The 13,658-nt window shown below is 32.1% G+C and overlaps 1 protein-coding gene across 1 annotated transcript in view; it reads right to left on the bottom strand.

The window, feature by feature from the left end:
* Window positions 1-13,658, bottom strand: part of LOC145288072 (protein CMSS1-like) — a 44,155-nt gene that overhangs the window by 15,125 nt on the left and 15,372 nt on the right. Inside the window, exon 4 of the mRNA XM_080136129.1 lies at window positions 744-909. Coding sequence (XP_079992255.1) covers window positions 744-909 — 166 coding nt within the window. The remainder of the gene's footprint in view (window positions 1-743; window positions 910-13,658) is intronic.

The raw sequence follows: 13,658 nt of genomic DNA, 5'->3' as shown, positions 1-13,658 counted from the left end.
CTTTTAATATAAAGAGGGTATGATTAAAGAAAATTGGAAGGTTCTACTTACAGACACTGGCGATAGGAACTGACCAATCAAATGGAGCCACGTTCTGCCAGCAACCAATCAGAAACCAGAATTGCCCCATAAAAAATATTGGTTTTTTTAGAATTCCCACATAATTTTTCATGTTCACATAAGAAAGATCTTTGCTTTTCGCCTGCAAAATTTTCAAGTTCAAGACTTGTACAGTTTTGCTATACACCGAAAACTCTTTTTTGTTTCCAGGACTTGTACAGACTAGTTACCTATCAGAAACTCTTCTGAAATTAAACAAGACTTTCAATTCAAGATTTGGTTTGGTTTGTTTTATGGCATCCTTTTCAGGTTATTTAATGGCAAATCTAGTAATTTGAGGAAAGTTTTTGTTTTTTGGAAGAAAATTGTTTTTATTTTCGATATTGCAGAACATGATTGAGTTTTTCAAATAGAAAGAAAAAAAACAATAGCATCAATGTTTAGCACATTTTAGGTCATCTTCAAATGGCCTGGTCTTGTATTTTGATCACTTATTAAAAGCAGAAACAAAAAAATATTTAATATTGAAATGAGATTGTTATCTGTTTAGTTTTTTTTAACAAGTTCTTATAGAGAACAAATGAAAAGAATAAAAAAGTTCAATTAACATAAATCTATAACTTTTCTCCAGAAAATAAACAAATTTTTCTTCTGCTGAACAAAAAATAGCAAAAACTCCTCACCTGATTAATTCTACTGATCGAACAGCAGAACTTGCAACAACAAGAACCATCGGCGAGCCAGGTTTTAAGTCTTTCTTCTTTTTAAGCATCTTCTGCCATTTTGGAAGGACTTGCTTCATGTAAAGCGAAGCTCGTAACGAATCTGTATTGCATTCAAAGAAGTGTTCTACAAAAGTTAAAGAAATACGCATAAAATAGCAAACAATAAAAACAAAAAAAATACATGAAAGCAAATCCATCTCATATGCTATGAAGTTTTGCAGACTTTGCTTGATTGTCACCATGCACACTGGATGACATGTCACAAAGAGAATATAAGGCATTGAAGCACATGTTCCCATACAGAAATTCTATAACAAGTGTCACTCTCCTCAATGGTTCACTTTAGCTTATGCAACTGCCATTGAACAAAAGCAGCATATATTCCACCGATTCATCTGCCACAAGTATAAATAGACAAAAATTTATAGAAGCTAGAAATAATTCTAACAGTGAAATAGCGGCAGTTAAGAGAAGGTATACCTAAGTGACCAGGAAATGTATAGAGTTGCAGAAAATAGGAACTTATGATTTCTGGAAAATTTATCATAGTGTGATGAATAATGGACAATCAACAATTCCCCCACTATCTGTCCTGCAGGAGTCAATCTTTGGATTTTTATTATTCTTGATATTCATAAAATTATGTCTCAGATGAGTGTATTTGCTGATGACACTATGCAATATAATAGACATAAAGGAAAAATGAATAGACGCATATACAGTTGGTAATGGAATGGAGCTGGAATTGAATGGTAACAATAATGCTACTAAGACTAAACTTCTTTCTTTTAACAATTACAAATAAAAAAACTTTCTCAACCACCAATTGCCATCACAAATAACACCGTACCTGGGAGTTCATCTTCTAAACTCCTCTAACATTCACAGGCAATATGAATTGAAGCAAATACATCAAGGACATTGCCAAGGCTGCTGCATATAAGGTGGGCTCCCTATACCGTGCAAGAAAATTACTCATACCAGAGAGCATCCTATACCTTTACAAAGCTACAATTCATTCATGCTGCAGCATTTACTATTATTCTTTTACTCTTCAGCAGGATCCAAAATAGAGTCTTCAATCTGATAGGTTCTGCACTATCAGCCAATCTCTAACCTCTGTGCCCATCACAGCAATGCGTCGGTTTCACAAGTACTTTAATGGGATATGCTCTGATGAACTCATAGCATTTGTGCCCCTCGATGCACATATTCCCAACTAAACCGACAAGCAGCAAAATTCCATCCCTTTGATGCTGACATCCCTAGATGCTAGAAATCCTTTTACTCTAATAGTTTTTTTTTCAAACTGCTGTACTTTGGAATTCCCCCCCCCCTGTTTCCTTCTTCTCTTATTGTACTAATCTACAGAAAGTTAAATGTAATGTGAACAGACACTTCGCTACTCAACTCCCAATAGTTCCCTATAAGAAATGATTCTAAATAGTAGTCCCTTGCACCCAAATGGCAGTTTGCCCTGTTTGAGGTGAAAATGATTAAAAAACAATGTAAACAAGTGGAGAATGATGTAAATAAGTAAGAGGAAAAAAAGTGAATAATAGCGGCATAAAAAAACGATTTAAAAAAAAAAAAAAAAGAATTGTCAAGAAGGAGAAAGAAATCTATATATTAACTTGAAAATGGATGACATCACAAAAATTTATATTATTGAAAAAAAAAAAAAAAAAAAAATGTGCCTATATTCAAATAATGAAAAAATATTGAATTTCAAGTAAAACAAATGTAATCGTCATGTTGAAAATAGTAACATATCCAAAAATTACAGAAAACGATAAGGTAGAAAAATAATTAATCATAAAAAAAAGACGTAAAATCTAGCGATTGGTTTCAAAATCTTCTGATTTGAATTGAAGAATTAACAGAGGAGGTAATTAAGTTTCTTGGAAATCTAATGTCAAAATTCAATGAAGGTTATATTTTATAAAATTTTTTTTAAATTCAAACAGTTAAAAAAAGTTATTCTTAAAAAATTTCACAATTTATGTACCTGTGTTATGTTTATTTTTGTTTTCTGAATAAATTTTGTCTGCTATACATGTTGTTTCAACTGAGTTACTTCCTCTTTGCTTATATCATACGACCCAATATGTCACCCTCAGCGTGTAACTTTATCAAACTATTTTTCATCTTACCGGAACTGTTTTTCACAAATAATTACTACATCATCGTTTTCCATAATTTTTGGAAATGTTACTCTTTTCGACATGACAATTATGTAGGTACCATTTGTTTTAGTTGAAATTCAATATTTTTTTTGTTATTTAAATGTAGATGCACTAAAAAAATATCTATTAGAGATACAAGTTTAAAATCGTGTCAAGTCACTAATTTTTGACCGAACAATGTTTTTTTTTTGTAATATTAAAATCTTGCAACAGACATATTGGTTGCTAACACGTTTTTTTAAAAAAGAAAAGTCATCTTGTTACAAATGAATTTCATTCAGCAAAAAATCAAGTAAATTTTCTGTTGAGAAAGAAAAAAGATGGAAAGTTTTTAAATGATGTGAAAATAATGCCTAGTGAAGAAATCATGACACAACACAAACCAAGTATTTACAATTTAATGATGAAATCAAAATCTTTTTAATACATATTGTATATGATTAATTGAAGATAAGTTGCTATTTTAACAATTGCTCAAAATTGCTGATTCATACGTCTTGCAATGATATCGATGCAATTGAACCCATTGTACTAGAACTCAGTACAACAAATTTTCAACCAATCATGAATCCTTAATATGTAAGTATAGTGCTATTTTATAGCATTCTTAAGATGCAAACTGCAAAAAACGATAATTTTCCGTTCACTCGCTCAAATTCAAAGACTTGTATAAATGTGTCATATGCACGAAAATAAAAATTCAACAAGCGAAGATAATGTCTTTTTTCAAATACTGAAATGTACGAATAACAGTGCTTGTTAAGATTTTTTTTTTAATATGTTGTTTTAAGCAAAAACAATATTACTTAATTGTCATGTCGAAAATAGTAAGATATCCAAAAATTATGAAAATTTATAGAGTAGAAAATTATTTATAATTCAAAGTAATTTTTACAGAAAATTGCATTTTTCTTAGATGCTATAAACTAGACAGTGAAGAGTTCACACAGGGGACATAACTCGTAACGTATATATATGTAATGGATTACAACATTTCTAACCTATAGCAATAAACTGTTTTGTTTGTCTTTTTTACTAAAAACACAATAGCAGTTTTTCTACTCAGTGAATTTTCATAATTTTTGGATATATTACTATTTTCGACATGACAAGTAAGTAATATTGTTTTTGCTTAAAACATATTGAAAAAGAAATTGATCTGTCAACTATCTTAACAAGCACCTAGAAATTAAACTCACAAAATCTCATTGAAATTTCTACAGTTGCTTACCTACCCTCTTCTCTTTCACCAGCTGAATTTTTGGGGTGCTTATTTACAATAATGTACAAGTGAAATATGGCAGGTCAAAATAAAATGACAAGAAAATTCATGAACATACTTATAAAAAATTGAAAGTGCAGTAGAACCCCGAATACAGTGGCGCTAGAATACATTTTTTTTTCAGGTTACGATGTGGAATACAATGTTTTTTCGGACCCTGGTTATGGTACTTGCCCCACCCTACTGTATTATTTATAATGTTATTTGATTAGATACATGCATATTATATACTGTACTGCATTTTGTTACTAATTTTTAATTCTGTATTCCGGGGTTCTTACTGTATTAGTGTATACCAAAAATTACAAAAAATTATCAAGTAGAATTTTAGTAATTCACAAGCCAAGCATGCGGGGTCCTCCTCCATGAGTGAAAAATTTACTTTTACCATGACTAATGTTTGTACATTTTTAAAAATTCAAAGAGTAGCTATTGAGAAAAATGCGAATAGATAAACGATTTCGGGGCAATTTTAACCCTAATCCCTATCATGGTCCCTAGGGGGTTATCTTGGAAAATTCATTCTGGCAAAAATTAACTTTCACAATGATTAATGTTTGTGCAAAATTTTAAAAATATTCAAAGAGTGGTTATTGAGTAAAGTGCGAATGGGGGGAACATTTTTTCCCTAAAATGGTCCCTAGGGATTCAACCATATCTCAGAAAATCTGTTCTGCCAAAAATTTACCTTTACCATGACTAATGTTTGTGCAAAAGTTCAAAAATATTTGTGTGCTATTGAGAAAAGTGCAAACAAATGAATGGGAGGTTCAATCCCTCCTTTGTTGGGGTACAATAAAATTCATTTTTTATTCAGTATACGTTATAGCAATGCCGTTAGGAGTCTTTAAGCTGGTGCATCAAAAAAGATTATTTCCCTTCTTCTAAGGTTAAGATGGCATGCAGTTTTGTTGTTCGAAGTTATCTCCGGATAGTAAATTAATTCTATTTTTTCATTAAAAGTCTACTCAATAATTTTTCTCAAAGTTTTTGTGCACACAAATAATTTGTTTGATAAGTAGATGTATCAAATAATTTTTGTTATTTTATTTTGAACTGACATCTTTCATTTGTGCATTACTATAAACAAACATTTTTTGAAATGAAGAGAATGTTTTAACTCTTTACTTAGTTTAATTATTGTACTGGCATTGCCTGATTGTAAAATATGCTTAAACATGATATTTATTAATTTATCCAGACTTTGTATGTCTTATTATAGTCAATTCTCTCCTGATTATTATATTGTATCCAATATATAGTTGTGATTTCAAAAATGAAAAAAAAAAATATGACTGGAGTGCCATCAGCTGGAATTGAAATCAAAACATTTAATGCTTCAGCCTTAGTTGTTACCGTTTGAACTATCATCACATGGATAAGAAATAGTTGAAAATGAACTGGAACGTATATTTGTGCATGTGTACAAGGGCACTTTAAGTCAACTTATGACTGCCAAATTCCAATTATTTTCTATTTTGATCCCTTAGCAAACAGACAAGATCACTTTTAGATATATAAAACAATGGTACAAAAAAAAAATGCAACCATATAACGTTCCTTGCACCATTCTGTGACCTTGTGTCTTGAAGGAGATGCATTTTGAAAAAATGGAGACAGACAGAGAAACTGTTTTATAAATTAGATAACAATTTAAATCTTTTAAAAAATAGTCTTTTTCATGCTGTAAAACTAATTGTCAACTAAATATCCTTTAAATAAATAAATGCTACTTTTACGTCCACAATGATGAAAATTTTATTCATTTCTTAGTAGATTGGAAACAATTCATTTTAAAATGAGTGCTATCCAAATTTTCGGCACTCAGCAACAAAGGATAATCTGCAATTATGATTTTTGCATTTCATCTTTGATGATAAAACAATCTCTTTTTTAATGCAACAACAAGAACCATCAGTGAAACAGGGTTCAAGTCTTTCTTCTTTTTAAGCATCTTCTGCCATTTTGGAAGAACTTACTTCATGTAAAGCAAAAGTCATAAGGTAATAATAGGTATCCCAAACTAGCCTAGTTTAGGATGCGAAAACTGGTAAATAAAGTTAAATTTTCCTTAACTTCAATTTGCGATATCTCGTTTACTTTTTGGGTTATTTTGATAAAGTTTTGATTTAAATAAAATTTAATCGTTTTGTTTTATCAATATATAATTCTTTTTCTTGTGTCTTTTAATAGTTTTTTTTTTCCAGGTTACTTCAAGTTATGTCACTAATTTTGGTGAACGCAGCTTTATTTTTTTACACAAAAAAAATGTTGGTGTTTTTCAAATTTGATGTGCACGATATTGTGAGTCTCTACATATAAAAAAATAGTACCATTCGATTTAAAAAAAAAAAAAAAAAAGGTCACTTATCAATATGGTGAGCTTAAAAAAGTGTTTTAAGTTCTTTTTCACAAAAAAATCCAACTTGAAAACTTCAGTGAAAGAAATATGAAAGAAATTCAATTGAAAAAAAATCTGAAAATCGCACCGTTTTGCAGAGAAATATCTCCTCTTTAACAATCTGTTGGTGTCATATTACTATGCTCATATATCAAGGAGCCCTACTAATAAAAGTGACTGTACCTACACATTGAGATTTACAACTTTATACCAAGTGACCGAAGTAAAAAATATCACCACGAAAATCAACTGTGAGCAACCCAACGAAAACTTAAACAAACAACTTGTTTCACAGTTTTCAATCAAAGTTCTTAAGTGAGTTTGTTTTTGTTTAGTTAAAAGTTATAGAAAGTTATTGTTTAAAATAATATTTTTAGTGCGACAAGCGCGTCAATAAAAGAAATGAAACTTTATAATTTAAAAAATAATGTCAGTTGTTTATTTTCTATATCTTTTTTCAAACTTTCACATGTTCTTTGCCCTATCTTCTTTCGGTTGGATAAACTTCAGCATTGTTAAATTATCTTTTAAAAATTAAACTGGGTACATTTTAAACCAAAAATCATTTTTAGTTGCATGTGACTGACGGAAATTTTTTTTTCATTCTAAAAAATGTGCCTCAGTTTTTGGTTTACTTATTTCTCTTATGTTCTGTCGGGCATTTTTGATATATCTAACATTTTGTTAAATTATTTTTTTTTTATTAGACTGTACAGTTACATTACTTAAAAAAAAAAAATGAACAAAATATAGCTAAGTTTTAAGTTACGTGCAACAAGTCATGCATAAAGAAAAAAAATTAATTTCACATAAAAATGTGCATTTTTTTTTTTGTTTATGTTCTATCGGGCGTTTTGTTAAATTATTTTTTAATTACACTGTACATTACTTAAGAAATAATAACTGAAAATATAATTAAGTTATGTGCACATGGCACATAAATGAAAAAATTAATTTTACTGTAAAAATCATTTTTTTTGGGGGGGGGGGGTATTTAATAATTCTCAAGACGGTACTTCTACAGTTTATCGCCAAAAATGGAAACGCCATTTTTTTTTTCACGCACATGTCCTTAAAATCTGAGGGAGAAATCAGTATTTTAAACTATGACCGAACAAAAACTATGACCTAACAAAAAAATTAAACTAGATATTAATTACTTCCGGTAAGAACTATGAAAAAAAGTAAATAAAGAAAGTGAAAGAACATATCTGCAATTATTTAATTGAAAACGTTTCAATTTAATTAATGAAAACGGTAAAGTTTTTCATGAAACGTATATACATTTTTATTATTAAAAACAAAAATGAAAGATATCACTAAAAACAAGCAATGAAAATGACATATTCATAATTGTCTAAACTGGGCGAGCGCCATTTGAAAACCAAAACATTTACTGTATAAAAATTTATTAAAATATAATTGTAAAAACATTTATTGAAAAGTTTGTGTAAGAAAATATATTTTAATAAAATAATTTTGTAATGAAAGCAACATTGGATTTTTATAAAATAGTTTTTTTTTGGTTTTTTCCAAACAAATAATTTTAATGAAACACTTTTTTTGAATTAAAGCAACTTTGAAGGGTCAACAACAAATCAATTTAAATGAAACCAAAAAATCATTATCTAGATTAATTTTTTTTTTGTTATTTCATACTTTGGTCATAGTTTAAAATACTGATTTCTCCTTCGGATTTTAACGACAGGTGCACGAAAAAAAATGGCGTCTCCATTTTCAGTGATAAACTGTAGAAGTACCCCCCCCCCCAGAGACCTATATGTTATATCAGGTGTTTTTGATAAACAAACTGAGATATCTCAAGGTTGTGTTAGGTGTCAAAATTAACACCAGTGGAAATAAAGTTCAACTGGAAGCTGCTCTCTCTGACTACTTGAGAAGAAATCCAGTCGATTCATTTCCACCTCCAAAGCAACAAAAAAGTCCCTTAGTGAATCTGCTGAACATTCAGATAACTCCTGCAGTTGTGATGAAGAACCATCTCAGGATATCTTCAGTTATGAGCATCAAGGACAATGGGTTGCTGTCTACTATGACACCAACTTTTACATTGGCCAAGTCATTGAGGTTATATCTGCAGCTAGCGCTGTAATAAAATTTTTATCACAAACCAAAAGACTTTTTTCAATGGCTTTTGTCAGATGACATTGCACAGGTAGAGTCAGCATTTGTTTACAGATGGGGTTTTGAGGTAATGCCAGTTTCAAGTAATGGTAGGATTTGGAGTTTTCTTGATATATCTACCATAGCAGAAGCTTATGAAAGAATTCTGAGAGAAAATCTATGATGAAAGGAATTGTAGTAAGACCTCTGCCTATAAAATATCTTACTTGTTTACTTGTCTTTTAAGTTGAAAGTTTTTCAATGTTTGGAAAAAAAAAAAGACTTGTGACTTTTTGTATAACAAATTTCTAAATCTTATTATTGTCAGTCCTTTTTGGCAAGTTTAAATTCCTCAAAGTAAAAATATTTCTGTGGCAAAAAGTTTTATTAGAAACAAGGCAAACATTTTTTGAATTCCTCGCCCAAAAATGAGTAAAGTTGCAAAGTTTTAAGCTTCTACCTCCAATGGTTACATTTTTACAACAATTTCAGTAACATATACTTTTGACACATTTTTTAAACCCTTTTTTGCCCTTTTTACCAAATTGTCTGTTCGACTGATTTTACATGATCCACAATTGAGTGGTTTTATCAATTTATAATTAAAAGAAAAAATTATCTTGATCTCTAATGTGTTATGAAGATTCAATACATTAGCTATTGAAATGAAATTGATATGGACAGTCAAAGTTGCATTTCCATGTCATATTTGCACTTTTTTCCTGTTGGTAGTGAGATTTTTGCCTTTGTTTAGGTTGGTTTCAACTAATAATTATTGCTTTCATTAGTATTAATTTTCATTTACCACAAGATGACATTACATTTATGAGGATTTTTCACTTGTTTAGTAGCTTACATTTTTAGTTATATACTATGAAATTTGGCTTCTGGACCATGATAGCAAATTTTCAACTTTCCGGCAAACTTTGAACGTAAAAGTATACTGTACTGTATAGTACTGTACTCTAATAAAATTGAGCTACCAAAATAAATTTGGTACTTTTGTTTATGGTTTACAAAAATCTATATGACCACACTAATTTTTTTTTTTTAGATATAATGAAAATAAAATTTTGGTTTGGGATACCTAGTAATAATTTACTTATGTACAAAATGAAAATACACGTCTTATCATACACCTAATAACCGGTTCAATATGAAAGAAAATTATATTAGCAGAACAGCAAAAAACTCAAATAGATTATTTGTGATTAGAAAAAAAAAGAACAGAAAGCTCTCGGGTGATGTGAAAGTAATACCTGGTGAAGAGTTTAAACCAGTTATTTAGGATTTTCAGTGAATGAAAATTCACGAGATAAAAAGTCCGATGGTTGAATGAGGAAACACAAGTTTAAAGATCAAGTGAGGCCCAGAGGCCACTCGAGGATAAGGGTTAATGACTGTACAGTAGTCAATAGTAATCGTTAGTAGTCAAAATTTGATAAATTGGATTACTTAAGAGGATGGCTCATCAAGAACTTCATCATGTTAGACTTGAAGACGACCATATTGTAATCAGTAAATTTTGTGCCTAGTGTGGAGCGATATTGCACTTCCAAGGGTTTCCCCTTCAAGGTGTTGCTAATGCTGGACAATGCCCCAAGACACCCTGCCCAGCTAGAAGACTTTCACTCTAATATCAAGGTGGTTTACCTTGCACCTAATACAACAGCTATTTTACAGCCTATGGACCAAGGAGTGATTGCTTTGTTTAAGACCTACTACCTCTGAAGGACAATTGCTATGGCATTACAGGCAACTGAAACCAGGAAGGAATTGACTTTGAAGGACTTTTGGAAGTCCTACAACATCCTTGATGCTGTGAAGAACATTGGTGATTCCTGGGAGGAGGTTAAGATAACAAACATGAATGGTGTTTAGAAAAACTGTGTCCTCAATTTGTGAATGATTTTCATGGGTTTGAGGACACAGTTGACCATGTTATTAAGAACATGGTTGCCCTGAGTAAAGAAATCGATTTGGATATGAAGGTTGATGATGTTACAGAGCTGCTGAAATCTCATGGAGAGGAGCTATCTGATGAGGACCTGATACAACTGAAGATCATAGAGGAAGAAGAAGCACCCATCCCAGAGCATAAGGCTTCGACAAGGCAGGGCTTGGCAAAAGGTTTTGCTGAGATTCAGCAAACATTGGCAATTTTTGAGGCTCAGAATCCCAACTTGGAATGATTCATTAGGGTTTCCATAGGCATCATGGATTTACTGCAGGATATCTGGGATTAGAAAAGGATCCTGTCTGTCCAGTTTAATCTAGAGTTGTATTTTAAGAAAGTAGAGAGACCTGTACCCTCTACCTCAGCTGTCTCTACTACTCTAGCTTCAACACGACCTTCTGTAAGTTCTGCCTCAACTCCAGATTCACCTGCCCCAATTTCTCTACCATTTTCTGTAGGTTCTGTCTCACTTCCAGAGAATCCAGACTCACCTGCCCCAGTTTCTCCAGCACCTTCCTCTTCACAATAAACCTCTCTCCCCAGTCCCTTCCAGTGCGCAAACCAACCAAACGAATAAAGGCAAGGAGTTGTTCTCTTTTTTATTAATGTTTACTTTTAATTCATGTAGTAAGGAATCGTGTTCTCTTTTTTTAATACATTTTTGTCATTAACTGTTACATTTTATTAGAGTACAGTACTATACAGTACAGTATACTGCATTTTATTTTTGATGCTCCAACTTACACTGAAATTCAGGTTACAAAACGTCTTAAGAACGGATCAACGTCACAATTCGAGGATCCTCTGTATAGGGGGAATGCTATACAAGAACTGGGAAAGCTTTAGATAGAATGCCAAGAGATATGGTCTGGTTGCCATTGCATAATTAGATGCAAGTCATTGGTGGAGGTTCTCCAAACAATCTATAGAAATACTCAGTGGTGTTAGAATGAACTGCACATTTTTTTTTTTTTACATAGGCATCACCACATTATCAAGGCCAAGAGGCCACTCGAGGATAAGGGTTAAAGAGTGTACAGTAGAAATTGGACAATATAGTAATCATTAATAATGGAAATTCAGTAAATTTGTTAACTTATATGAAATGGCTCATCAAGAACTTGTTTACATTAGACTTGAAAAGAACCATATTGTAGTCAGCTGGAAAGCAGGAAAATGGAAGACAATTCCACACGCGTGCAGTTCTAAGAAAGAAGCTTTGTTCATGGAATCTACGTTTAGGTTTAGGCACAGATAAAGAGTGGGGGGAATTATTGATAGTGTTTTCAGCTAGACGAGTGTTTCTTGTGAAAGTTTGGCGAGGGGGGACTATAGACTGAAGCTCAGTCAAACACTTTCCATGAAAATAACGATACATCAGAGACAAACTCGCAACATCTCTTCTGTGAGATAGAGGTTGCAGGGAAGAGAAAAGGACATCTCCTACGAGGCTACGAAGTCTATTTTGAACTCTATCAAGGCAGGACAAGTTCTTTCTAGCAGCTTCTGCCCAGATGTGGCAACAGTATTCCATCTTTGGACGTACCTGACTCTTATATAGATAGAGAATTGCATCAGCAGTGAAATATCTACTGGATCGATAGAAAGATCCCACCATTTTTCCAGCGGCCTTGGAAACAAATTTGATGTATCTGTTCCATTTAAGATCAGGAGTAAAGGTCAAGCCCAGAACTTTCTCAAAACTTGAGGTCTCCTCAAGACGAGAGACATTCATTTCAATTGATGCCATATGTGGATCAGAATGTTGATGATGTAAAGATAGAAGCTTGGTTTTAGATGCATTAAAAGTAACCAGCCACTCCTTTCCCCATTGTATCACGTGCTCAAGATCAGAGGAGAGAGAATCGGAGAGAACTTGGTTATTTACTGTCTTAGATGTGCTACCATAAATGGTAGCGTCATCAGCATAAATGTCTACAAATGATGTAAGGATGTGATTTGGAAGATCATTAATGTAGATCAGGAAAAGAGTTGGGCCCAGGATGGACCCCTGAGGGACTCCAGCATTAATACTATGAGCTTCTGATTTTTACCCCTCAACTACTACTCTTATGAACCTATCAGAAAGAAATGATTCAATAATTGAGAAGACATTTCCAGCTATACCATAGCTAGAGATCTTGTGAAGTAAATCTTTATGCCATACCCTATCAAAGGCCTTAGATATGTCAAGAGCAATTGCCCTAGAAAGGTTGCCTCCGTCGAGAGATTTGCTAATCCTATGAGATATAACTAAGCACATCTGCTGTAAATCTAGCAGAACGGAAACCATATTGAGTGTCACTAAAGTTATTTTTGTTGAGATGGTTGATTACTTCTGTATTTAACACAGATTCCAGCAACTTACTCATGATGCACAGGAGACTTATTGGCCTGTACTGAGAGGGGGATGATCAATCACCTGAATTCTTAAATACAGGGCATACTGATGAGATTTTCTAGGGTGATGGGAAGCTATTCTCCTGAAGACAACGTTTAAACATTTTTGTAAGTATGGCCGCTAGTTCTGGTTGAAGTTTTTTGAGTACTATAATTGGAATACTGTCAGGGCCAGATGCTTTACTGGAATCAAGGTTTTAGTGAAAGCTTTTTATTTCTGTCTTAAAAACATTGTCCAGGGAGTTCCATACAGGTTGTTCAAAAGAAATGATTTATACTGATGATTTAATGCTTGTCTGTGAAACAATGAAAGGTCTACTAGTTAAAGAGGAAGACTTTGAGGAATGCTTGGTAAGATAAAGGTCTGAGAGTGAATTCTAACAAGACCAAAGTGATGATCAGTAGTTGGAATGTTGGAAAGTTCACAGAAAAAGGAAAGTGGGTTGAAAGAAAATTGAACGCAATTCAAATTTTGTACTATTTAAAAGAAATGCAGTAAAATTACTGATAGGTTGAAAGACTA

Source organism: Euprymna scolopes, chromosome 11, assembly GCF_053919585.1.
Source record: "Euprymna scolopes isolate OS-2025 chromosome 11, ASM5391958v1, whole genome shotgun sequence".
Classification (NCBI taxonomy): domain Eukaryota; kingdom Metazoa; phylum Mollusca; class Cephalopoda; order Sepiida; family Sepiolidae; genus Euprymna; species Euprymna scolopes.
The sequence above is the reverse complement of the archived record's forward strand: the minus strand, read 5'-3'. Positions and strand labels throughout refer to the sequence as shown.